The sequence below is a fragment of the Cynocephalus volans genome, chromosome 7 (genome assembly GCF_027409185.1).
Source record: "Cynocephalus volans isolate mCynVol1 chromosome 7, mCynVol1.pri, whole genome shotgun sequence".
In the NCBI taxonomy this organism is placed as follows: domain Eukaryota; kingdom Metazoa; phylum Chordata; class Mammalia; order Dermoptera; family Cynocephalidae; genus Cynocephalus; species Cynocephalus volans.
The window spans coordinates 45,018,349-45,046,347 of NC_084466.1; the positions used below are offsets into that span (position 1 = coordinate 45,018,349).

The 27,999-nt window shown below is 32.7% G+C and overlaps 1 protein-coding gene across 4 annotated transcripts in view; it reads left to right on the plus strand.

Moving 5' to 3' along the window:
- The window catches only part of PCDH9 (protocadherin 9), an 873,028-nt gene that overhangs the window by 299,689 nt on the left and 545,340 nt on the right, over positions 1–27,999 (plus strand). For 2 of the 4 annotated variants that reach the window (XM_063102896.1, XM_063102898.1), the window contains exon 2: positions 13,133–13,234. The exons of the other annotated variants lie outside the window; for them this stretch is intronic. In XM_063102896.1, the coding sequence (XP_062958966.1) occupies positions 13,133–13,234 (102 nt within the window). The remainder of the gene's footprint in view (positions 1–13,132; positions 13,235–27,999) is intronic. 4 annotated transcript variants of the gene reach the window in all.

The following is a 27,999-nucleotide window of genomic DNA, read 5'->3' on the forward strand; positions in this document are numbered from 1 at the left end:
CCTTTATTAGGCATATGTTTGTGTATGAGTTTTCCTTCCGTAGGCAAGCTTCCCTATTTGTGTTTAGCTATTTATTTTAATAAGAGTGTGAACAAATTTCTATACTTCTCCATGCTTTAGAGAGCTCATCAGGGAATAGGAATGGAAAGAATGTTCTGTATTTGAGAAGATATGTACAATGTCAATTAGCTTAAAAGCACAAAATACAGGTTGGTAAATTTCAGTCAAGCCTTGCTCACAATCAGCCATTAACACAAAAGGGTCTAAGTTATATAGATAAATTACTGTACTTAGACTGATGCTTTGGGCTGTATTCAAACACGTATTTATCAGAGTATTTGGTTTTGAACTCATCAGACTCTCCTTTTCAGCTAATGTTTTAGAATATCTGATTGTCCCTTTCGACCTCACAGATTCTGAACATGGGATATTTTGAGTTGAACCAAGGAAAGGTTTGTTTTATGAATGCGTTTGAATATTGAGCTAAACACATATTTTCTTGAGATTTGGTTAAAAGTCTCTTCTAGGGAGAGTTTTCCCCTCTATTAAATTGAATGGCCGTCTGGATTGAATCCTTATGGCTCTAAATCCAGTCTATTGATGGGTCTTTGTTATTACCCTCTTGCATGGCAGTAAGCTGGAAGATTTGTGAGAGTATCAATGAACTAAGGTAGAAGGTCCCTTTAAACTCTATAAACCTATAATTTACAATATGAGATTGAAAATATGTCTAAATTTCTGTTTGCTTCAATTATCTTAAAAGGAATTAAGATCATATTTACCCTATGTCATCTAAATAAAATAAAATACATCATCCTTTGATCTCTAAATATTTCATCTTAGATCAGTCAGTCTCTGTGCTTTAATTTCCTTATCTATAATAGAGGTTAAGAAACAAATCTGTAACATCCCTCTGAACTCTAATATTCCATGAGTCTACGAAATCTTGAAGTTGCCCAAAGGGAAAAAATTACTACAGTTCCTTACTTGCAAGCACAATTTTCAAACTCAGATTCCAAGCTCTTAACAGAGTTTCAGTGCCAAAGAGGGAAGGAAAAAGAGACCTAACAGAACTTGAAAAGAGCTAGGGCTAAAAGGAAGGCAGAGAGGGGTTTAGAGTTACTGAGCTTGGTGTCGGGAGAATGAATCATATTTACTCTGATGTCCTGTTTCTTTTTATGTTGAATCTCAAAAGAAACCAGGTACCTAATGCAGTTGCTTCCTTCTACTTCTCTTCATTCGCACAGACATCCCACAAGTTCCTATCCTTTATAAGTTAGAGAAAGTTACAATTTGTTTTGTGACATGACCCATAGCTGTTCAGATGATTGCAAAACATTTTGCATTGTAGGATTAATTTAAACATTTTGCCATAGTGATATCAGGAAACCAACACAAATTAGTGTTGATGGTCTTGTTCTGTTTATCTTAGCTCTCTTGAAAACCAAATGATAAGAAAAAGATATCACGTGCATAGTCTAGCTGAATCTTTTCTTTTCCTTTATTGAAGGAGAGTGAAAAGGTCCACTCAGTCTTGTCAGATCTTTATCGTCTATGGCTGAGTAAAAAACAGTTGTATAAAAGAGCCTGGGATTGTAATAGAATGCTAATAAAGATCACAAAGAGCCGTGCTTCACTGACGTTGAGTTTTAGGTGAAGAGGCAATAATTAGACATTCTATATATTTTTTTTCACTTTTCCTAAAATTATTTTTCTTGAATTATAATATTCTCTTCATGTGAAAGTAGATTGCTATTATCAGTATTATTAATGCTGATAAAATGCTTTCTATGTATTGTTTAAACATATTTAAATATTGTCCCCACTTCCATGTCATAAAAACTACCATGAACTGAAATATTAATGAATAAATATATTTATTTTAATGTTATTGTAGGAAAAAAATACATTGTTCTCCAGCAAAGAACTATCATCTGTATTCTTCTGAAGAACACCATGTAGGGGGGAAAAAACTGTTCAAATAGCGCTGTCTACTCCTACTCTTTCAAGATTTTATTCTTCTTGCCCCTCTATTTTGAGCTTTCTAAAATGATATTTACACTGGTTGTTGAATACATCTGGAAGATGTAGAGAGTTCATCAAAATGACCACATTTAATATGCTGTCACTCTTTGAAGAAAAGGGCTTTTTAAAAAATGTGTATTCTTTTAACTAAGTTGTTAAAGAGTAATTGAATGAATGAATTAATGCATTTATTTGAGAGAAACTTCATAAGTGTCACAGCATTTAATGTGCTTCTTGAAGAGAGTATAGAATCATATAGTATTTTAACATTTTCTTCTTCATAAAAGAAATGTTTCCCAGTTATGCTTCACATTTGTTAATATACATTTTAAAGTAGGTTTTCTTGGTGTATATATTTCTGTAATTTATTTCTGGTTCATTTTCATACCTCCCTTCACCAAGGGAACAATTTCATAAGGATAAATCAGAGAAGTGTTAGTGTTCTCGAGAGTCATCTAACTGTTACAGTTCTATGACCTGAGGATTAAAAGATAAACAGTAAAGTGCTCTTGCTGAAGTTATATTAGTTTGGAGCTTGGAAACAAAGAAAGTAATTCAAAAGACAAACTCTATTAGCAATAACTACATCTACAGATATTTCCTTGTTTGTTAAAGTATATCCCTTCAGGGATTCTTTGCCCAAACCTATAAGAAGAAACATTTTTAAGACCTTGAAAATGAACATGTTTCTCATGTGCTTTAGTTTTGTTCCTTAAAATACACAGAGATTTAATTTTAAAAATAGATTTAAAAAACACTCTAGCCTTTTAAACATTCACAGCTAGATAGATTCTAGACTTGCTGAAGAGTTCCTATCCAACATTACTGTGATTGGTTTCTTTAATTTTGGCCTATTTATTCTAAAATAATTCAAAAGGAATTTGTAGCGCCAATTTTTTTCCTGGGAAGAGAGTGGAGGTAGAGTCAATAAACATCAGACCTTTGATTATGGTGTTTTTATCTTTGTGGATTTAAAAAAAAAAAAAAACGTATCTGGAGCATGAGAGTTAAAATTCATAATTTAGTTTTAATAGAGTAATACATTTTTCAGAGACATCAGAAAGATAACAGCAAATGGTAACATCCGAAGCAGTGGTAAAGAAATTTCAGCTTTCTTGCAGTCACTTTATCGACTAAATTATTTACATCATTTTATGAAGTGTTATGGTTAGAGACTTATCAAAAAACAAACAAACTAGCAAATCTCTACTTTAAGTTTTGGGATAACCCATCCAATAATATCGCAATTTATACTGCATTTTTGACTTGGAGAGGCAGAGGAGATTCTGTAGTGTAAACACATTTTACAGATAAGGGCATTGTGGCTGTAAAATGAAGTCAGATAGTAGTAGACCTGAGTCTCAAGTCTGATACCTCCAAGTGCCAACTGGCACTTTCCAGTGTATTCTGGAACATTCTTTTTACTCTAAATCATTAATTTAAAAGTTATGCATTTCCATTCAAATTTAGCTACTGTATAATTTGAGTAAATGAGTCTAAAACCAAAACATGAATGCTCAACTTACAAAAACACATTTTGAAATTATGTATTCAAAGAATAGGATTTGTTTGTTTGTTTTTAGCTTACCATAAAAAAATCGAAGCTTGTGTGCATTCCCTGTCTCTCCCCCTCTCTCTTTTGGTGTATACTATTTTCAAGCTGAAGGGTCAATTTTAGAAAGTTTTGCAGTAAGAGAAGCATAATAAACTACTGAACTTATTTAAGAATTTGCCTTGAAAAAACAATATTCAAATAACTGGCACAGCCTTGAATTTTAAATGTACTTTAAAGCACTCTAGATTTGAATCTCTGAATTTATTACACGATTTCTTTGTCTGAAGGTTGACTTGTAGACTGATGTTTCTAAAGACGGGCGTACAGATATCCAAGGCTAATATTATGTTGAAGGTTTATTTTTGGAAAATATTTTTTCATGATATAAAGATGTAATTATACTATTCAATTGGAAATTATAGTCAACTCAGATTTTTTAAATTTCTCTCTTTACCACAAAAATGTCAAATTATAATTCTCAGTGAGAATATTTTTTCAGAAATGTTTCCTCTTAAAGTTGAGGATGTATTTGTGCTTGACATTACATATATTAACTTAGTATAATATAGGGGTTTTTTTGTAACACTTTTATAAATTCATATATATATTTATATAATTTAGAATTTATATATATAAAGATACAATATTCTATAAAAATATTGTACTCAATTCTGTGTAATGAATACTCCTCAGTACAACTATATGCAACCACCTATATCAAACATGTATTCATAAGCAAGGTGTGCATGATTGCATGTGTGTGCACACACAAAAATGCAATTAACAAATGCTGTCTCTACATAGAAGGAGAATATTTACTTTAGGAAGAGCTCATCACTGTATCCATGTCTCGAGTCACTTCCATTTTAGACTTATGAGTTTTGATAACAGTTAATGGAACACATTATAAACTAATACTGTTGTTCTCTGATGAGTTAGTTTAAGCACTGTGTATTTGGCACTTTTAAAAAACTTCTTGGAAATATCAACAAATTAAAAAATGCATTGACTTGTCTGTTCTTAAGCATCAATTACCTAGAGTAAAAATGAAATGCACTAGTGGAAATGTGTAAAATAAATTTATTATATTTTCTTCCCTGAAGTCTTTCCATTTAATCTGGAAACATAACAGAAAGATTTCCCCCTCAAATTCCCAGTGAACACTTCTAAGACAGTACCTTATTATGTTTGGAATTTGTATTTGGAATTCAAAAAATATTTTTAGTTAATATATTTTTATTTGTGTTGAGGAAATTTTGGTTTTGGTTTTTCTTCAAGGTGTTAATACAGTTTAATGATAAATGTACAAAAAATGTACAAAAAATCTCAGGAATTTTATAATAATAAATAATATAATTTAAATGAACTGCAAAACAATTGTCTTGAACATAATCCTGATTTACCCTGGTACTAAAAATGTCTGTTATTGTATTCCTTGGAATATGTTTGGACAAAAGTTAGCATCTCTTTTTAAGTGTTTGGGAAGTTCCAAACTCCTGTATTACTTGCATTCATTTATTTAAAATGCAGAATTAAGTTGTAATGTGCAAAGCTTACTGGCATTAATAGAGCTTTGCTCAAGCAATATCACATGTAATCCTTTTGTAATTTAAAACCTTTCAATGCATTATTGCTCTTGTGAAATGGCTTTACAGTAAGGTAATAATACAATGAAGGGACCAATGGAGAAATTGTAAAGTATAGAACATTAATGTTTGAAATATACTTTCTATGGAAATTTAATTTCAGTGCATGCCCATAGTAACTGAGTCAAAAGAGTTGCATAAAACTCTGATATAACATCCATGAACCATTAAAAGAAAAGTGTCATAATGTGCACAGAAGCAGTTACGATTTGTGGTCCTCATAAAAGTAGTTTTGCATTGTTCTTCCTTGGTGAGTAATGACCTGAAATTGCATCCAGTTTATCTATATTAAGGTAGAAAGGTTGTAGTAATTGCTTATGAAGGAATTTACAGCTGGATGTTGGAAAATATATGGGCTTGTGCCTATATTTATTTATTTAGCAAAATTGTGTTCACTGCCCTGCAGCCAGCACCCCAGCACCTCTGCCTTGAGCATTCTTTGGCACACTTAATGTTCAGTGCACAGATATCTGCTCTGTTGTGGCACATTTAGAGGGAACCTGCTGAGTAATTTTGCCAAGGAGTGCTACTGTTTAATTCTTGATTGAACTACCAAAATTGTGTAAGAATACAAAATTATTTTTTCCTTTCTCCTCACTTTTATTAAATATTGTACTGAAAAAAGGAGATTCAGCTGAGTGTAACCCTTTTAAAAGCTGGATGATTATTTATTTTTGGAATATATCTCTGTCTCTATTGCTAGCTCTGTATGTATCTCTATCTACCTCTCTTTCTACCTCTATCTGCATTCATCGGTAATCCCATAAGAAAAGAACTGAAAGTCATACATATACAGAAAATCAAAGAAACACATATTCTCAGGAAGTGGACAATAAACAGCATTGATAAAACTTTATAGTAGCCAAGATATTTATGATAAAAAATTGCTCTGCAATACCACTTAAACAATAACACGTTCAAAGAAAGCTATTTCTTGGTTACAGTACTTGGCACCTATTCATTTTATTAAATTGTTAGAATTGTTTGAAAAATGTCAGCCAGCCTATGATAGAGACCATTACATTTTGAAATAGCATATAAAAGGGAAATTTCTAAACAAAAAAATATAATAAGATGTTTCATCTGGTACTCCAGTTTAAACCACTTACTGAATTTCTTTGGACAGTAATTTCACATTGTTTCATTTTTTTTTGCAATCCTCCTTTTACTTAGATTTGTTAGCTTTTTCCTGTACACAAAGTATTTCTTATATCCCAACTGTTTTGGAGCGCATTAGTTACAGCCACTGTACCATAACATAGTAATTTGAGGTAAATATTATATGAATGCTTTAAAAGTAACCGGCTTATAACAGAAAAGTGCACAATAAGAAATATAGCTTTTTATCTGTTAATTTTACTTGATTACAGGGAACTATAATTGAAGGAAGCCGACTGGTCTATGTTTTCTCATAAATCCCATGTGCAACAATCAACTTCTTGCTGCTCATTGAGCACTAGTTACTACCTCCATCTGGCTAATTTCTCTGCAAACCTGGACTAAAAATGGAATAGCTTCTGGGAATAGAGAAAAATGAAGTGCTTTTGAGGAAAGGAGCTACCTCTGAGATATCAAGAAAAAAGAAAAAAGGGTGTATCTAGATGGAAAGGCAATCTGGAATGGGGATTGTGAGAAGCGTGGAAGAGAATTTACATAGAGGAAGGAAGTAGGGTTATTGGTGGGTTCCAGGGAGTATTGAAACAGATCCCAGTCAACTTGCATAGGGATTGAAGGGGGTCTGCTGCCCCAGAAGAACCAAGAAGGTGGACTTTCCAAAGTCCACTGGGTGCAGACATGTGGCAGTGACCAGAAGCTGAACACGAGCTAATTTGCTATATATTCAGTGAATCAATTCAAATTTATCCACCTAGTGGACATACTACTATGTCAAAGTTGCTCCCTGCCTTAGTGGCTAAGGGTCTAGTTGAGGGAACAAAGCATGATGACTAAACCCACTGCTTTGTTTAATGTTGCTGATATGAGAATTCTCAATCTATGGTACCAATGTACCTTACTTTGGTGATAGCATTTGTGATACAAATTGTAGGTTTTAGGAATGCTAATTTTGCAATGAATTTACCTGCTGAGAACAACAACAAAAAATTACAAATAAGTGATCACCCAGAGAGTTAGAAGCCAGAAACAAACTGGGTGAATATAAATCATTGTAAAAGCCTTGTATTTATTCGTTTATTATTTTATTTATTTCATTAAAAATATACATAAAGTACCAAACATTGCTGCAGACATTGTGCTATATGCTAGAGATCAACTGTCAAGAGGAGGAGCATGTGCTCTCTTGATGTGAAAGAAGGCAAAACTATATTTAAAGGAAATAGAGAAAGACTTTTAAGCTATAGTATCAGAGGAGGAGGAAGAACAGCATGTTCCTCACCTGGCCTTAGAAAAACATTTTCTACTGAAAAGGAGAAGATTAACTCTGAGCCAAATCAGAAGGGACCTAACATATGGTACCCTTACTTCTAAAGAGGCACAATTTCAAGATTTCATAGTTTATAAAGCCCTTTTTATAAAGAATTATCAATAATCTTGCGAGGTGGATCGAAGAGGTATTTAACAAAAGCATGCTTATTCTTTTTCTGCATGCTTATTCATTGTCAAGTATTTGAAAAACTCAGAAAATGTAAAGAGAAATAAGGAAAATACCTATGTCCCCACTACCCAGAATTAAAATATTGTTAATATTTTGTGATATTTCTGTCTCCGACTTTAAAAGAAAAGATTTTTTTTTTTTAAGAAGGGAAAAGAATTAAAAAAAACAGACTCCTTGTGTACTGCACATTCAAGTGACATTCCCTTTGTGTCCTTTTGCAATCCACCTTTCTTATTTCACATAAGTAATCTCTACCTTAAAATTGGTATGTATTATAGCCATCTACATTTCTATGATTTAATTAGGTACTTGTATAACATTTAGTTTTAAAATTTATCATGCTGCATTTTCATTTCAAATCAAAATATATATTACCCAAGCTGAATACCTGTATGTTCAATAAATTGCTGTGAGTGTTTTAGCTTTGTTTTCTAATAATAATTAAAGATGACAAAAATAAGCCAAAGGTGAAAGATATGTAGAAAATAGTAAAGTCTGTAAATGAAGTCTCAATGTTTCCTGATTTGAGACAATAAGTTTCAGGACATTAAATGATTAGAACGAATTTTCAGAAATAATAAGACCCTACACTATGGGTTACTTCAAATATCAATCTCATCACTTTCTAGAAATATGTATAAAAATATGCACTTTGATATAAGCATGTTTAGGAATGTTCTAAGAGTTCTTTTCTTGTCTGCTTATAAATAGGAAATTTTCTGTGTTTCTGTCTGAGAACGTATTTTAGAGTCAAGAACTGTTCAGTGTGGGCATAATTGCCATACTAATCAACCACATTGGGAAAAAAATACTTTCTTAGGCCTCATTCTGTCTAGTCCTTTCAACTTGAGTAACAACAGCAACATGAACAGTTAAATAATTCCAGAAAGAGGGCATGAGAAGAAAGAAGAAAACCGAGTGTGTGGTGTCTTGGAAGGCTAGTGACATAAATGCATCAAGAGGAAGTGATCAGTCAGGCTAAGTTAGATGAGGACTGCGAACTGCCCTTTAAATTACTAATGTGAGAGTCATTGGTGACCATGACACAGCAATTTTAGTGTAATGGGGGCAGTAAAAACCCGATACATGTAAGTTCTCCTAGAAGAAGTTGAAGACACCAAGTACAGACAATTGTTTAAATTCTGCCCTGTAAATGTGAATTTCTTATTAACTTTTAGGGTTTGTACATCAAAAGTTTTAAGAATGCTTTACCATTCTTCATAAAAAGAATCCATAGCTTATTAAACTGGGTAAGAATAACATTTTCAGTGGGAGTTTTTAACAAATAGAATTGTTATTTAATGAAACCTATAGCACAAAAATACAAGTCTACTGCCTCTATAATGATTGCAAAAATGTTATAATGGTGTCATTGATTTTTGGCAAACTACTTTGATTTTGTAAAGAGGTAGGAGGGGCAATAGAATAATAGTGTGCAATGCTGCTGCATTAGAGTTGGGTGGAAAATGCAAAGAAACCCCTTTATAGCAAAGAAAACAACCGTGTCTTATTTATGGTTGTGTGATTTTTTTATAAAACTTTTGTTGCTTTTGCTACTGTTGATTTTTTCTTTCTCTTGATGTCATAACTATGAAGTGCTTTCTTAGGAATTTGTGTAAAAAAGGAAAGCACTGAAGTACCTGATTATGTGGCAAGTTGTAATAGGTATTTTGTAGGTAGTGAGTGACAACTTTCACAGGAACTGCAATGGGTATTTTGGGGAGGTAAGGTTTATCCATATAATAAAATACAGACTATCAATTGTAGATAATGGAAAACATCAAATGGATTTTAAAGTATAAAACAAACGTATTTATAGCAATTTCCATTTAATATGATTATTGTTATTGAGCTCCTGACCTCTCAAATTCGATTTACATATGTACCCTGAAATATTAAATCTGATTTAGCAAACCCATCTTAACCATAATTCATTATGTAGTCATTCATATTAAATTTAGCAAACAGTAGAAATTTTTTGTGGGAGAAATCTTGAGACTTTTAAAATAAATCTCTGTTTCAGGCTGCATCTCTCCCTGAAGTAGAAACTCATTAGGAAGGATTCAGAGTGATTACATTGTTTTTCCCTTAAGAATTTTTTTCCTTAATGGTTTGGCTATTTATATTTGATCTCAAAATGTTGTTTACAGTGTTACTTTTTAAATTTTTCTTCTCTCTCTCTCTTTTTTTTTTTTGCTCTGATTTGTAGATTTGTAATCCCCAGAGGCAATTTACATCACAACACTCCAAAATTTGAAAAAGTGAGAAAGTACCAGTGGGTGAAAATTTTCCTTTGATGCCATTCCCTGCTCTATAAACAGATGCTGCTCCAGAATTAGACCCAAGAGAGGATTAGGAGGGAAATTTGGGGGAGAAAGGACTTACCTGGGTTTCGCAGTTATACTGCAAATGCTCTCACTTTGCTTGTAATACATATTTCCTTGGCGAGGTTGGGAGAGAAGGAATCATGACCAAAACTCACTCTTGATACTGCCACTGTTTATAAAACACCTATCCCATTGCTGACTAATCATCCCTTATGCCAAGTCCAACTCTGTAACTTCTCATCATTGGTTCCTAGTGTTGAATTTAATGCCCTAATAAGTTCTGTCTATACTCAAATCGATCCTCACATGCTCTGTGGTTGATCTACCATCATACTATTCCTGTGTCCTGAGAATTCATGTCTTCGAGCCTTTGCATATGTAATTCCTTCTGTTTTGAATGTGTGCTAACCATCAGTCCCTCATCAACCCATCTCAAATCCATCATTCTCTCATCGGCCCATGTATCAAAGCTGGTAGTCTAGTCATTCTCTTTTCTTTGTCCCATAGCAATCTGTGAACATATTTTCACGTAGCGTTTTCACATATCGTGGTGGTTGTTTCCATGTGTGACTTCACTGCTGAAGTGAGAGTATTAAAGACATTAAATGCCATATTTTAGTTAGTGAGTGAAATCTTAACATATAGCATTCACTCAGTAAATATCTGATTACCAAACAAACACATAAACAGAATAGAATGAGTGAATAAATAAGAAAATGGATGAACCCATCAAGAGAGATATGGCAGAGTAGAAATAGCCAGGGTTTTGTCACTGAGGAGTTGCTTTTACTAGGCAAATCCTTGCACAAATGGCACTGAATATATCTGAACCTCTGTCTTCCCCATCTGTTAAAGGATTATGTTTTCTACCCATCTGAGGAGTTTTCCTGTGAATAATGCACAAATTCTTGTATGTGATGGTATAAAGTATTATATAGACACAAGATTTATTTTTCAGGTTCAGAGGTATTATAATGTACCCATAAAAAATGGGTTAAATTAAAAAAAAATAGTAAAGAAGACAAATGCTAAGGAGGAAAGGAAGAAGGAGGAAGATAGATTTAAAAAAGAGTGAGGCCAAAATTCACTATTGTGTCCTGAGGGCCTGGCAAAGAAGTTTTAACCTTAACCTGGGGATTCCAAACTCTGGCTACACATTAGATACCCATGACCTAGGTATCTAAAAATATATTTATTCCTGAGCTCTAATTTAGCTGGTGTGAAGTGGGGCTCAGTCACTGACATTTTTAAAAAGCTCCCCAGGTGATTCTATTATACAGCCAGGGTGTGAACCACTGCTGGGTGATAGGAATTTAAGAAATGTTTCTTAGGGGAAAAACTGCATAATACATGAGATGTTTTAAAAAGATTAATCAGCATGAATAGATAAAAGGAGAGGCTAGGGACAGGAATGGAGTGATTAAAATATCTAGGAACATCACAGATGAAAATAACTGTTTCAAGGTCCAAACTTTTTTTTTTTAGAAAGCTAAGGAGGCTGCCATGGAGAGATATCAAAGAAAGGCCTTTGTAGTTAACAATGAAGTTGTTCAGACAAACTTAGGCACATTCAAAGAATTAATATTGGCGAAGCAGCATTTTACAAACTGCACATAAAAGTTACTTAGGTTGAAAGCAGACGTTTAAATGGCAATTACCACTTGTTGAATTATCCCTGAAGATTTCTAGAGTAGGTACATGTTGAACAGACTTGAAATTAGATAATTTGTAGAACAAACAGGCATAAAATAAATGTTTCCATGCAAAAGTTGTAAAATATGCATATTTCGGTTTAAGAGTCATGTAGATATTTCTCTTAAACAAACCAAAATAAATGAGATAATTACTTGGTATCTTCAAAATGTAATGCCAGTGTTTTTTTAAAAAAAATGCCAGTGGTTTTGAAATAAAAATACAGTGAACTCAATATACTAAAATCTAAAACTCATTTGCTTTTCAAAATGCTTTTGGCAGTAATTTCATAACATTTTTCTTTGAGTTGGGAAAAGTAACATTTCATTAGTGACTAGAAAACGTGGCATACTCATTTGAAAAGACAGTATCTTACCTCCTAATGTCAGAAAAATCTGTGCATATGTTGTAGTCTCATGGAAGAGGGAAGTATATATATCAATGATGAACTTTTTCTGGAAGCACTAGAGTATCTTTTTATGAAAGTGAAAGCCTTGGAAACTACAAAATTATGCTTAATAAGTGACCAAACAGCAATTCTTATAAATATTCCTTGCCTTGAAACTAATAAGAGATTTTGGAAGGTAGGAAGCAAAGAAACAGGAAGTGAATAATGTCACATGAAAAACTCTTGTAAGTAATATGAAAAACAGCCATTTTAATATTTTCACAAAGAAAAGCCGAACCATAATTTAATACCTTATATTTTATAATTCACATCCACTTTTATGTGAATTATTTTAACCTGTTTTTTAAAAATACTTTATTTAGTACAGAAAAAGCATACTAGTATTTTCAGACACTAAATTTTTAGGTTTCAGTTTTATTTACTTCAAATGTCTCGTTTATAAAGGCAGTTCACATAGCTCAGGATCTGGGAATGTTCCCAGAAAACTGTACAGTAACACAACATTGTATTTAAAAACCTAATACCTAAAATTACCTCACAAATAGTGGCACCATATAAGTTTTAGATACCAAAGTTATAAATATAATAAGCAAATATTGCTTAAAAAAAGAAAGGGTTAAAAAAAAGAAACAACTGATCTTATATTTCTTTAATTTCAGTAAAAGCACTTTGACAATTTGTATATCCTGGGGACAATTTTTACCTTTTAAGTAAAGGCTTGATATTAATGCATGTATCTATAAGTGAGACCCTTGTTAGCTCAAATAGTTTTCCTTTATAAGGCTCTTAGCAAACAACCATATCTCTCAATAGACCCTCTAAATGTGGAGTAGTTTGTCACAATTATTTGGTAATCTCTTTCAGTGTAACTCACACAGCAAAAGTGACAATATTCCTGTCACTCCTCAGAAATGTCCCAGCTCTGCGGGTTTCCACATTCAAGAGAATGAAGAAAGCCATTACGAGGTATGCCATATCTCTATAAAGAACATGTTAGTACTGAGCAATTTAAAATTTCCTCATTTTAAATACTCTCTGTTAACTATTATAAATATTTTCTTTGCCAACCTCTTTTATAGTGACATTTTTATACTAGTGCTTTTAAAAATAACTTTAAGTAAACAATTTTAGAACAAAAAGCCAACAATGATATTTTTCCACTTGGGTAATTGTCCGACTATTAAATATAATGTTTATGATATTGAGTGAAAAGTGTTGATTTGTATCTACTTTTGGAAAAAGTAATGTGCAACTTTCTTTTGAAGTTAAATGTTCTTGATTTATTCATTTTTATTAATTGAGTTAAAAGATAAGCACATGTATTCACTGAAACATTGATCTGCTTTATCTCCTATACTGAAAAAAAATAAAATACTGCTACCTCCTATGATCAGGTTAAATTGGAATTTTCATTAATTCTTTCCTTTTTTTTTTCACTATTTTTCTTCTGTTTGATTTTTTACTTCCCTGGATGTTTGAACTTAAAATAAAACTCATTATTTTCCTTTAAAAAAAATGAGTTTATTCACAGTAAAATGTAGAAGATCCATATTCATAGTAAAATGTAGAAATCCAAATATGGATTTTTTTTCTTTTTCTTTTATATTGAGAGGCTAGTCTACTATCAACTATTCCACCATGGCTGGAGACTGAAATCTGTTATCTTTCATTCTCTTTTTTTTTTTTTTTTCAAATTGTGGTTAAAAAAAATAAAATAAAATTTATTGTCTTAACCATTTTTAAGTGTACTGTTAGTAGTGTTAAGTATATTACCTTGTTGTGCAATGGAAGATTTGTATTTTTAAGGAATTATGTTTTAATAGTTAACTTATATTAAAACATACATACTGTTTCATCTATTTTTCACAGTCATAGCATGTAGATTGCAGATAGATGGATAATACATATGTGTGTGTATTTTGTTTTCTCACTGAGCCTAGTTTATTTTTTTCATTTCTTTAAAGTAATTCAAAATGTTTAAATTATAATTGGTAGTAAAGCATTTTTTGCCATCTAAAGGAATATATCACTCCCACACTCTGCAATAGTAATGTAGACGGAAGAAACTACTTGTACTGATAGAAACTTTATTGAGAAAGGAACTTCTTTTTGGATAAACCACTAGTTAAGATCCAAAAAGGATAAAGTGATATTTTGGACAGTTCTATCCCCTAATTTTTCCTTCAGATATTTTTCTTCTTTTTCTTTTTCTCCATGTGGGTCTAAATATTCAAAAACATCTTTCTGAGATATTCTTCTTTTCTATTGCTTTTATTTTCTTCCTTCATTACTCTATTTTTCTCCAAAGCCTAAATCACTTGGAAGTTGAGAAAAAAACCATAGTCGTTTAACTCTTTGACTTTTTGTTATAACTGTATATGTTTCAAGCATCCAGAAAAGTGGAATTTCTCCCACTAGTTACCAACAATAATATGATAGCCCTCACTCTATATAAGAAAAAAAAAAGACTTATTCATAAATGAAAATGAATATAAATTCCAAAAAAGCCTACCCAAAATGTTGTGAAATCATAGAAATCCAAGTAAATTTCAAATTTCTAAGAATTATAATTATTTTTATAACATTTCATGTCTGTATTTATTGACTAAATAATCCATAGTGCTCAGAAAAGCTCCATGATTACCAAAGATGGTAGGATGGGAAAAATGTTTACTGAAGATTTTATTTTATTTTTGTAGAGAATTTAAATGATATAAAATTCAAATAATTTTCTATAAACCTTAGCTTTTCTTCCCTGGATGTTTTATAAGGCCCAAAGCGTAAGAACACAGTTTGCACAGGGTTTATTTGACTGAAGTTCTAGTTCCATTTCTGTGGCTTATAAGAAAATACCAGAAACTGTGTAATTTATAAAGAAATAGAACTTATTTCTTATAGTTTTGGAGTCTGAGAAGTCCGAAGTCCAGAAAACACGTCTGGTGAGGGCCTTGGTGGGTGGTGACTCTTCACAGCAAGGAAGGGGGTCACAGGGTGAAATGGCTGAGCAAGAGAGAACTAACTCCTCACTTGCACACTCCCATTAAACTATTGACTTCTTAATGAATGGATCAATCCATTCACTAGGGCGTAGTCCTCACAATCTAATCATCTCCCTAATGCCCCACCTTAATTACCATAATTAGATTTCTCACTCTCTTAGCACAGTAGGGATTAAGCTTCAATGTGTTTTGGGAAGACATTCAATCCACAGCGCTTGGACAAGACAAAATTATATCTGGAGTTATGATGTTGATTTTTATTATTATTCCAGTTTTCAAAGAACGGGGAAAGAAAATCTGTTTTATATATATAAACAAAAGTATACAATATTTAGAAAAATTTTATCCCATAAATTCTCATTTAACTATCATGCTCCAGGCCCTTTGTAGTTTTAATGGTTTTGAACTTGGTCACCTATAAGGTCATATCTGTCTTTGGTGATACATGATACCAAATAATGTTGATGATATTGACAATTTACACTTTCACAGCTCATACTCCATGCCAGGGACTGTTTCAAGCATTTTATGTATATATTTTTCTATCATCTACATTTTGTCCTTAGTCAGTTTAAATTGCTTTTGATAATATGTCTAATTTCTTAAGTATGCATTTTTTTTAAAATGCAGATAGGCAATCTCTTATATTTCTTGTAAAGTAAAATTTGGAGAGAAGAGAGAGGTGATACCACCTGTAGAGTTCTATAAAGCATGTTGGAAGATGAAGTTTCTGTATAAATGCTTAATATCTGTAGACCAATAACAAAGTGAGTAGTTTTAGTAACCAATTCCTTAAAAGTTATTAGTCTAATGTTAATCATTCTTGAGAATTAATAATGGAAGGTGATTATAAGTTTGGCAACTGCAATGTGATTTTTTTTCTTTATATTAAATAATGTACCAAACCTGATAAATGTAGGTATTTTCTTAATTTTTATTTTTCTCAAAATTTATACTTCCTCTCTTTAACCACCTTGCAAAAGTAAAAATTAGAGAGGTTTGTTCTGTTTAACATAGGAATATATTAAACTGTATAAAACTATACAAATAGAAATTATATTCTACGTCAATTAATGATTAGTCTGGATAAAGTTATTAAATTATATTATGACACTAGATACAAAATAAAACCGACACTGATGTGACTGCCAAGATTTTTATTACTATTAAATTATCATTCTTAACCTAATACTTTTAATTTAGATATAACAATTATTGCTTACTTATAGAGAAATGTTAATTTCAGCTATTGAGAAATATGTGCTAGGCACTATTCTATGCACTTCATATATATTACAATAATTGTTCTAATTTATCACTGAGTCTAAAACATGCTACATTTTTATGTACCACTAGGGAAAAATGCTGTCAATTAAATTCTGAAAAATGCTTATTTACGATTTTTAAAATATGCATCCTGCTTTAAGATATATTAAAATATGAGAAATATTTTACATTAAAATTGTTGAAATATAGCTTATTTAATTCTGTCAACAACCTCATTAGGTAGGCATGATTATTATTCTCATTTTACAGATGAGGAAACTGAAACACGGAGAGGTTATTTAATTTGCTCAAATCCACACAGACAGTTATTAGTGGGGCTGGAATACAGCCACACTACATGGCTTCAGAAACTGCAAAGATAACTGCTCTGTGATATTGTTAAGTAAAATAAACAAATGAACAAATCCCATAGGCTGTTTGACTGTCAGGGACCACAGAATTATATATTCATCTTACAAACTATAGAAATGATCCCTGAAAGTATAGTCTTACTGCCATCTGATCTTTGACAAAGGCACCAAGCCTATTCACTGGGGAAGGGACTGCCTCTTCAGCAAGTGGTGCTGGGATAACTGGATATCGATATGCAGGAGAATGAAACTAGATCCATCCCTCTCACCGTATACTAAAATCAACTCAAAATGGATTAAGGATTTAAATATACACCCTGAGACAATAAAACTTCTTAAAGAAAACATAGGGGAAACACTTCAGGAAATAGGACTGGGCACAGACTTCATGAATACGACCCCAAAAGCACGGGCAACCAAAGGAAAAATAAACAAATGGGATTATATCAAACTAAAAAGCTTCTGCACAGCAAAAGAAACAATTAAAAGAGTTAAAAGACAACCAACAGAGTGGGAGAAAATATTTGCAAAATATACATCTGACAAAGGATTAATATCCAGAATATATAAGGAACTCAAACAACTTTACAAGAAGAAAACAAGCAACCCAATTAAAAAATGGGCAAAAGAGCTAAGTAGGCATTTCTCTAAGGAAGATATCCAAATGGCCAACAGACATATGAAAAAATGCTCAACATCACTCAGCATCCGGGAAATGCAAATCAAAACCACATTGAGATACCATCTAACCCCAGTTAGGATGGCTAAAATCCAAAAGACTATGAACGATAAATGCTGGCGAGGCTGCGGAGAAAAAGGAACTCTCATACATTGTTGGTGGGACTGCAAAATGGTGCAGCCTCTATGGAAAATGGTATGGAGGTTCCTTAAACAATTGCAAATAGATCTACCATACGACCCAGCCATCTCACTGTTGGGAATATACCCAGAGGAATGGAAATCATCAAGTCGAAGGTATACCTGTTCCCCAATGTTCATCGCAGCACTCTTTACAATAGCCAAGAGTTGGAACCAGCCCAAATGCCCATCATCAGATGAGTGGATACGGAAAATGTGGTACATCTACACAATGGAATACTACTCAGCTATAAAAACGAATGAAATACTGCCATTTGCAACAACATGGATGGACCTCGAGAGAATTATATTAAGTGAAACAAGTCAGGCACAGAAAGAGAAATACCACATGTTCTCACTTATTGGTGGGAGCTAAAAATTAATATATAAATTCACACACACACATACACACATACACACACAAATCAGGGGGGGGGAAGAAGATATAACAACCACAATTATTTGAAGTTGATACAACAAACAAACAGAAAGGACATGGTTGGGGGGGAGGGAGGGAGGGAGAAGGGAGGGAGGTTTTGGTGATGGGGAGCATTAATCAGCTACAATGTATATCGACAAAATAAAATTAAAAAAAAAAAATATATATATATATATATATTCATCTTACTAAAGCTTAACCTGAGCACAAAAGAGAGACAGTAGCTTGCCCTAGGTCAATTAGATCCTACGGTTTCTGATGTTTAGATCTAGTGACTCTCCTTTCAAACCACATAAAATTTTTCCAAGCAAGTGTCAAAGGAAATAGTTCAAATGTGAAGTTCTTTCTTAAATTAGGTTTCAAATCAGGTGTGGAATTTAAAGTAGCCAACATGTTTAAGTTTTCTCTTCCTGGCATATCTTCTGTCATTGGATACATTATGGTTAAAATAGCAGCACAGAAATGAAAAGGTGTGCTTGATTTTTATACCATAAATGCATATCACCTTTACTAAGCATCTTTGATCTATACATTTTATTGTCATTTCCATTCTGTTATATCCCATTCCCTTTACCCATGAAATAGCATAGAATGCAAACAGGTAGAGCTTTCAGTATCTATATTCTGCCATCTGTGGGAAAATGTCTCATAGTTATTGGAATTCACACAAGACTGCATCTCAGTATGAGTAGCTGTCCCCTGTCACTGTTTTTGATGCTGGAGCTAAAGAATTTTTACAAAACGGTCTAATGTTCAGTGTATGAATTTTTGAGATAAGACTTTTCCCGGATAGGGATAAAATCCAAAAATCAATGTCAGATGGAAATGTTAGTTCTAAGAGTTAAGGAGATTGTTGGAAGGGTTTAAAAATAAGCGTGAATTTTAGCCGCCAGACTTTGGAAATGTGGCAGTTATCGTGAGTGTGAAATTCATGGGTGCAGAAGGTTGATTAAGGTATCCCAGGATGGGACACTGCTATGAATCTCCACAGCAAAACTGCAAAAACCTTTCGATAAGGGAAAAATTTTTGACCTTTTATGTAAATTTATAACAGGCTTTGCCAGATTCATAAATTCACAGAAGTTAAATTATCATTGGTTTCGATGAAATTGCCAATTGAGTCATGTGATGAAAATATTTAATAGAATAAAAATATGTCAGATGGTAAGAGGAGTGTGTGAGAAGGAAACTAATATGTGTTAAACTACTACTATTACTATGTGTCTTGTATTTCACATCCACGACCTTATTGAAGACAATAGTCTTTAAGGTAAGTATAATTAGCCCCCCGTAAAAGATGAAGTTATGTGTGTACCTTGATCCTAGGTCACCAACCACGGGCACACTGAGAGCAAGAAAGCAATGGGGTTAAATGTTTGTAACACAGCCTAGAACTCTACTGTTTAAATAATACCGAAATGGGGTAGAAGCAAAATAGTAACATTATCTGCTACTTTCAAATAAAAAAAAAAGGAAAACATAAAGCCCAAACACTTTTTGTTTTGTCTTACTTGGTCTTACCTTGTCTTTTCTTTCCTTATGTTTTCTTTTCTTTTCTAAAAATATTCATACACTAAACAGGATTTAGTGTATGAATATTTTACTGAATACCTATATTTTTCTATTCTTGCTGTATTGTGAATTTTATACTGTTTTTAATATATTATATAGTCATATTACCCAAGTACATTTAACTTTTGATAAATAAATGTGTTCAGCCCTTAGAATAGGTATTGCAGTTCATATCAGTTGTTAAATTAAAATAATTAAGAGGTAAATCATTTCACAATAATTGTATGAAGTTTTTGATGTTTTACAATATTTGGGAATAATAAAGGTATTTACAATTAATACATTTTGACTAATACTAAATTAACTCACAAGCCAGTTTATTTTCCTTTTCTTTCTTCATAAGAACAGCCTTTTATAAAACCCCAAAAGTAGTAAGATATATACCCAAAGATATACACACACATACACGTTTTATACACACACACTCACACACACACACACACACACACACACACACACACATATTTTGGAACTAATTTCTTAAATATAAAAATATTTAAGCTCTCAGTAACGTATAGAATTGCTTTCCAAAATACAATAAATTAAGCAAAATGATAAATGATATGTTGCATCTTAGTCACTCTGAAATATTACATATACAACAACTAGTAAAGAAAGCATGTTGGGTGACAGTCTGGCTCACTCACTAGGTAAGAATGAATTTCTCTTTCCATCCTTTTACCATGAAGGGTCCAAATCTTAGCAAGATAACAATTTAGATCAAGGATTGGAGAGTTGTTAGAGCTAAGTTCTCATATGTCCAACTGGGAAAAGTCAAAAGTCTTCTGCCATTTCATGTAAGATTGGCCTTGCCGATAATTCCTAACATATCATGGGACAATTGCTGACTACTATTCTAAACAGCATTTAGGAATCTTTATAATGACTGGTTAAAACTCCGCTTGATATGAATCTGTCATGTGCAATTTACATTATATGGAAAACAATTTTTACTAAATTCATTAAAAAATTTGCTACACCCCTATTAGCTGTTAAGTATGCATATATAAGTTTGAAACAAATGACCAAGAATTCAAAGAATTTCTAATACAGTGATACATAGACACTACACACTCTTGTGTAATGCCTATGTATAATGAACTTTTCTAGAAACATGTAAATATTGGTTTGTTTCACACTATTGAACTTATGCTTGAAAAATTTTAAGAGATGTTAATTTCAACAGGAATGTAGGAAAATAAAAAAATAGGCATATTTGATCAACCCTATACTCCATACTTGTATCTCTGCTTTCTGATGTAGATTGATTTAATTTTTTAAATTGAGCCTTAGATATGTCCCTTAAGTCAGGTAAACATGAATTTGGTATTAGACATTACTCTCTCTGCTTCTTGCCCATAGACATGATGCTGAGACTATTCTTTGGATGGAAACAAATTATCTATCTTCTCCTTTTAGCCCTCTTCCATAATGATGCTGAAACCAATCTATGAGTCATAAATTAACAATTCCTTGTTTGCTTCCACAAACATTTATTGAGCAAGTATGTTTGAGACAATAAGTGCTAAATACATCAGGCAGAGCAAGTAGAAATGATCCGTTGTGTTTCAAATTTTACAGTCTAAGGGAATGCACTCATGTCACTATGCCACCACAACGTTTCATCAGTGCTAAAATAAGAGATGTTCAAGATCAAGAAGAGCACATAACAGGGACAATTTAACCTACCAGAGGAAAAATATAATGTTAACATAAGACTTGAAGGAGTATACCAGGTGAGTGCTCAGGAGTTCTGTGGTATGTGATGACAGAAAAATGAGAATTTTTCTTAAGTAGACAGCATGGGCGAAGGCCAGGTGTCAGGAGAAGGCATCCAAGTTTTGAGGAAAGTTCCACTGGTTCTTTATCTCTTCGATTTAGGTATTTTTCCTGGCTCCAGTTATAAGCCCTCATCCTGCTTCAAAATGAAAAACTATGGTGACTATCAAAGTTCACTCTTAGTTAATGTTATATCTACACACATTTTTAGTTATTAAGAACAATAACTATATAATGTTTCTCAATGTGTGTTCAATGGAGTCAGTTTTAAAACTTCTAAGCACTTAATTGTAAATGCAGATATGCATAATTTACAAGATACTGTTCTAGAAACAGATTTGAATGTTTAAGGAAATTATTATAAAAATAATTTTATATAAAATATTAGTCTGATATCTGGTGGCATTTGTAGGTAAATATTCATATCTGGTTTTATATAGAATAATAAATGACACCTTATTATTGAAGAGAGTGTACCTTAGGTCTGCTTTCCAGGGACTAAATAAATAAACTTGAACAATGTGGGTGGTCTTATGAATTGCTCCAGTGGAAATTTGTGGAGAAGTTTTCAGTTGGATTTCCTGTATTCCAGCAACAGATATGATTTGGTTATCAATATTTCCACCAGTTCAGTAGTTTTTGCAATTACTTAACGCTGTGTAAAGATCGGCCACCACCTTCTTTCACTTTTTATTAAACACGTTCTGCCAATTCTTTCTTCACCACAGAACAAGTGGGCTTGGTTTTATTCACAGAAAGAGCCATATTTGACAGATTTGTTGATGGTGTCAGTGGTGGTCGCAGGCTTGATGGACAGCACCAAACCTTGCTGTGGCCCAGCTCCTGCTAATTGGTTGTGTGAAGCCACTGTGTGTGCCACAGGCATCAGCTTATCACCCAAAGACATCTTTGCCATTCAGAATGACAGCTGCGATGCAGCCGTTCGTGGAGAGAATGGAGTGCACAAAGAGAGGGGGGAAGAGCCTTTCAAACAAGTTACAGCCACAGTACCTTTCATTGAAGGATTCTGAAGATATAACAAAACAACCAATATGTAGAATATAAAAAACTGTAAATCAATATCTGTTGGATGAGCTTAGAAACCACACATGAAATGACAATAAATAACACCAGACTGTGAGAATGAGAGAAAAATACAGCTGCCTCACAAGTACTTTTTAAATCAATTGAAGTCTCATGTTCTTGTGCTTAATGCAGCTCAAGCATTTGCTTATGGAATTAACATAGATGTGTGAAGTTTTCAGATTCTGCACATGCCCATGGAGACTAATGGGGAAGCCTGCCAGAAAGCCTTGTATCTGAACACTTGCAGAGTTCATGGTCATAAATAATATATTGAGATGCTAAATATCTCAGAATACTGGAGATACACTGAGAGAAGTAAAAGTCATATACATAAATGTGAAAAGGGTATAGAAAAGGGAAAAAAAATAGAAATATGAAGTAACTTCTTTTTTAGAAAAATATACTTATATTGAAGTAATAATAAATGAAAACATTTTCCAGTCATTGATGATTGTGAACTGTGAGATCTTTTTTTAACTCCTATTCAAATGACCTGAAAATCTAATAGAAAGCCAAAGTACCTATTGTTAGAAGTTGACTAATCAAATTAAATAAATATTTTTCATATAGGCATTTCATATTATAGCATCCCCATTCTAATTCCAAAATATCCTCCATGAATAAAGTTTTTATATGAGATACCTAATATTTTATAAAATAATATTAATTGTATGTATACATTATAGGATTTATAAATATGTTCTAAATTATGATGTAAGCTACAGTAAGGATGAAAGATACTTCAAACTTGAAATATATTTTGAATGTTTGCAATGAATATTTATATGTTTATAAAATATAAATGTTGTTATTATGGTCTATAGTGACATGCATTGATAACTTCAGAAGGCCTGAGATATAGTTTGGTGTATCACCAAATTTGGGGGAGAATGGAGGTGGAATTGCATCTAGTCTTTTTTTCTGTTCTGTAGTATTAAAAGTCTGGACATGAGCAGAAGAATGTTATACCTATTTAAAACACTTGAAATACACTTATATATGCCAATAAAATAGAAAAATAATGCAGATAATATTAACTATGTAATCTCAACTTTGACTTGATTTTAGCTTTTACTTTAACCAAATAATTTTGAGTTTAAAAATGTTGAAACCTATTTACAAATGAATGCAGCAGCATACAATCACTCTAATTATTGAGGAATAATTACAATTACCTGGACTTTATTTTTCTCTAAATAGTTCAGAAAGAAAATGCATGTGAGAATGTTAGTGTGTATTGCATATGCCAAATACAGATTAGATCTTTTAAGATTTAAGGAATATATTAAGCAGAGACCTTTTTAAATGTTATTTATTTCTTTAATTTTGGAATTAGAAGAACCCTGGAAGGTCATTCATTGTCTATAGAATGCTTTCCATGAGAGAGAGATTCTGGGGCCAAAACAATCAGGAGATCCATATTCAACAGGTCAGAATGGAGGCTGAATTTGAATTTTTGAAAAATCTTCAAACTTTATGAATTATCTAATGGGTTTTTTGGGTGTGGGTGGACAGAGGACTGAATTGTAGGCAGAGTTCAAATGATGATCAGCAGATCATATCACCAAATTAGTTTCTTGCAATCTAAAGACCAGGATTAGCATTTTTTTAAAATGTAAATGAAGAGAGAAGAATGAAATATGACGTAGAAAATAGAATAAATAGGTTGAAATGGAATAGAATAAGGAGACAATGAAAGAAAATAAGTAAAAAAAAATAGAAGAAAATAAAAAATAATAAAGTGCTTGGCACATAGCATCGTTAAGTATTATTTCGATTAGTTTTTATTTCATGGGTATGTTTTTTGTGTGCATGTGTTTTTATACTGTGTCTCAATATGGGTTGATTCCTATGGGTCAAAGTCCGAAGATTGAAAGCCACTGGTAAAAAAATAACTCAAACTTATGTACCACTTATCATTTATCAGGTCCTCTTCAAAAACAATTTGATTATATTAATTGAACTAACAACTCCCTGGGGTAAAATCTCTTATGGCTCCTTGTTTATAATTGAATAAATAAAGGCATAGAGAGGTGACTTGCACACACTCATTCAGAAAGTAAGGGGCTGTGTAGGATTCAAACCCAGATAGACTGTGCTCTTAGCCACTAATCTAAGGCTTCTGACAAAGAAGATCCAGGATTAGAGACCAATCTTGACTCACAGTATAACATAACACTCTTTTACTTCATTAGTTACCTCTCTTGTTAGGCTAAATCCCAATCCTAGGTTAGGATTATTCACATATGTTTCATGGATCATTTGTCTAGACTGAATGAGGTTGAGAAGTTCTGCTCTCAATACCTCCCCTTGATGATTCACAATTGGCTATGCATACAAATGCATTTAACAAACCTAAAGTATGTTAATCCACTGACATTTCTTTAACCCACTCACTTGTAAAATTATTTGACTCTAAAGTCATTTTCAGAGAACACCTATTCCATATAACTCATTTTGTTCAATACTGGTCTAGATCATGAAAGATACTGTATTAGTCAGTTTTTGTGTTGCTATAACAGAATACCTGAGACCGGTGATTTATAAAGACAGAGGTTTATTTGTCTTACGATTCTGGGGCAGCTGCATCTGGAGCAAGCCTCAGGCTGCTTTTACTCATGGCAGAAAGTGGCAGGCAGCCGGCAGGTACAAGCAGATCACATGGCAAGAGGAAGCAAGACAGAGAGTGAGAGGGAGGTGCCAGGGTCTTTCAAACAACGAGCTCTCACGGGAACTAATAGAGTGAGATCTCATTCACTACCCCTCCTATCCCAGGGAGAGCATGAATCCGTTCATGAGGGGTCCACCCCCACAACTTAAACAGCTCCCAACACTGCCACATTGGGATCAGATTTCCACATGAATTTTTGGGGGGACAACACGTCCAAATACTATCAGATACCATAGACTAAAATGGATTTTCTAATGTTATAACCAAAACTCTTGAAATGTAAATACAGTAAGTCCTCCATTTTTAAACAAGAAATACTAATAATTTTATTTTTTCAGAAAATAAGGTAAACAGGAAATGAATATGTTCTGTTAAAGGTGTGCATGTGTGTGTGTGTACTTATTATCCATATGCTTGTTATGAAAGAGGTGAGTGTATTTTTTAAAATCCCTGATTCTGTCTTGCTTTTTAGACATAATCTTCAATAATATATGTCTAGCATATTTTTAAAATAAATATCCCTTCAAAACGCAGAAAGCCAAAGACTTTCTTAGCGAGACTAAAGTCTTAATGCTTTTGGCATTGTTACCCATTACAACGTGTCTTTTTAAATTTTTTAAAGAGACTTATATATATGTCTTATCACAAGTATGGTATCTTTATTTTTTCCATTAAAGCCAATATTTAAAAAAATCAAAATAAATTTTTCTAGCTTCTATCCTCTTTACAAAATAGTAAGGCCCAAACACAGTTATATATTAAAATAATTGCACAAACACTGCTCTATAGAGAAAGATGACACACAGAGCTAAATTTCAGATAGCAAGCAACTCCAGTTTCTTTGTCAGGTAATGTAGAAAAGTTTAAATTTCGCATACAATGAATATTTTATTAATTTGAACATATAAAAATGCAATAATTTTATACAGTCAAAAGTATATTATATGAAAATCAAGTACTTAATATAATATATGTACATATACATTATATGTGTGTACACACACACACACAGATGAGGGTTCTTCAAAAAGTTCATGGAAAGATTTGTATTATCTCTTAATTTTATTATTCTATGAACTTTTTTTAAAAAATTATTTTTATTTTTTATTTTTTTTATTTTTTTAAATTTTATTTTGTCGATATACATTGTAGCTGATTATTGCTCCCCATCACCAAAACCTCGCTCCCTTCTCCCTCCCCCCCTCCCCCCCAACAATGTCCTTTCTGTTTGCTTGTTGTATCAACTTCAAATAATTGTGGTTGTTATATCTTCTTCCCCCCCCGCCGGTTTGTGTGTGTGTGTGTGTGTATGTGTGTGTGTGAATTTATATATTAATTTTTAGCTCCCTCCAATAAGTGAGAACATGTGGTATTTCTCTTTCTGTGCCTGACTTGTTTCACTTAATATAATTCTCTCAAGGTCCATCCATGTTGTTGCAAATGGCAGTATTTCATTCGTTTTTATAGCTGAGTAGTATTCCATTGTGTAGATGTACCACATTTTCCGTATCCACTCATCTGATGATGGGCATTTGGGCTGGTTCCAACTCTTGGCTATTGTAAAGAGTGCTGCGATGAACATTGGGGAACAGGTATACCTTCGACTTGATGATTTCCATTCCTCTGGGTATATTCCCAACAGTGGGATGGCTGGGTCGTATGGTAGATCTATTTGCAATTGTTTAAGGAACCTCCATACCATTTTCCATAGAGGCTGCACCATTTTGCAGTCCCACCAACAATGTATGAGAGTTCCTTTTTCTCCGCAGCCTCGCCAGCATTTATCGTTCTCTATGAACTTTTTGAAGTACCCTTGTGTATGTGCATGACATATAAGTAGATTTGGATTGGCCACCAATATGAAAAATAGCTGATTAGGTTTACAGGAAATGTAAAACTAGAACAAAAATTCATTATTTAGTTATTACTTTATTGTATTTTAGTTTTTTCAATATTCCATCTCACATGTTTGCATCTTAAGACAGAAATAAAAGTGAAGGAAATGCCACAACAGAATTTTTTTTTTTTTTTTTAACAGTCTGTTTTCTAGCTGCAGAATGTGAAAGTTTCCTGGTATTTAGGACTCATTCTCTCAGATAATTCTAAGTGCCAGTGCAAGTCTGAAAAGGAGACAATAAAAAATGTAATGAATGTAGGATTTCTAATTCATTTTAAAATAATAAAGTTTACACATTTAGAATATAAAGTACTAAATATGAGAGTTTAGCAGAAATATTTTTAAATCATACTTTGGGAAAGACATTTATATTTTCTAAAATTGATCTCAGAGTCTAATACTCCTATCCTATTGGTGTATAATTATTTCCATATTTTTTGGCCTGGAAGCCAAGCTACTTTGAATTGTACTTTCTGGCTGAATTTTGTCAATTTTGACTTGAGTATTTAGGACATAATATCTATCTAAAACAAATGGCTAGTATAAAATTTCAGCAAATCTCATATTGCTGTATAATTTCAAGCAATTTGTAGACATGAATTTTAAAAAAATTTACAGGAGTTTTATTATTATTTTCAAAGTGGTGGCTGGTTTGTTTACTTATTTATTGGTATAGTCATACAGGGAATTTTCCAGTTGAGACTGTGGAAAACATCAGCTCACTCTGGAAAGGAGAAAGCAAGAACCATTTTGGTGAGTCTAATCTTGATTCAGAATGTATCTAGAAAACACA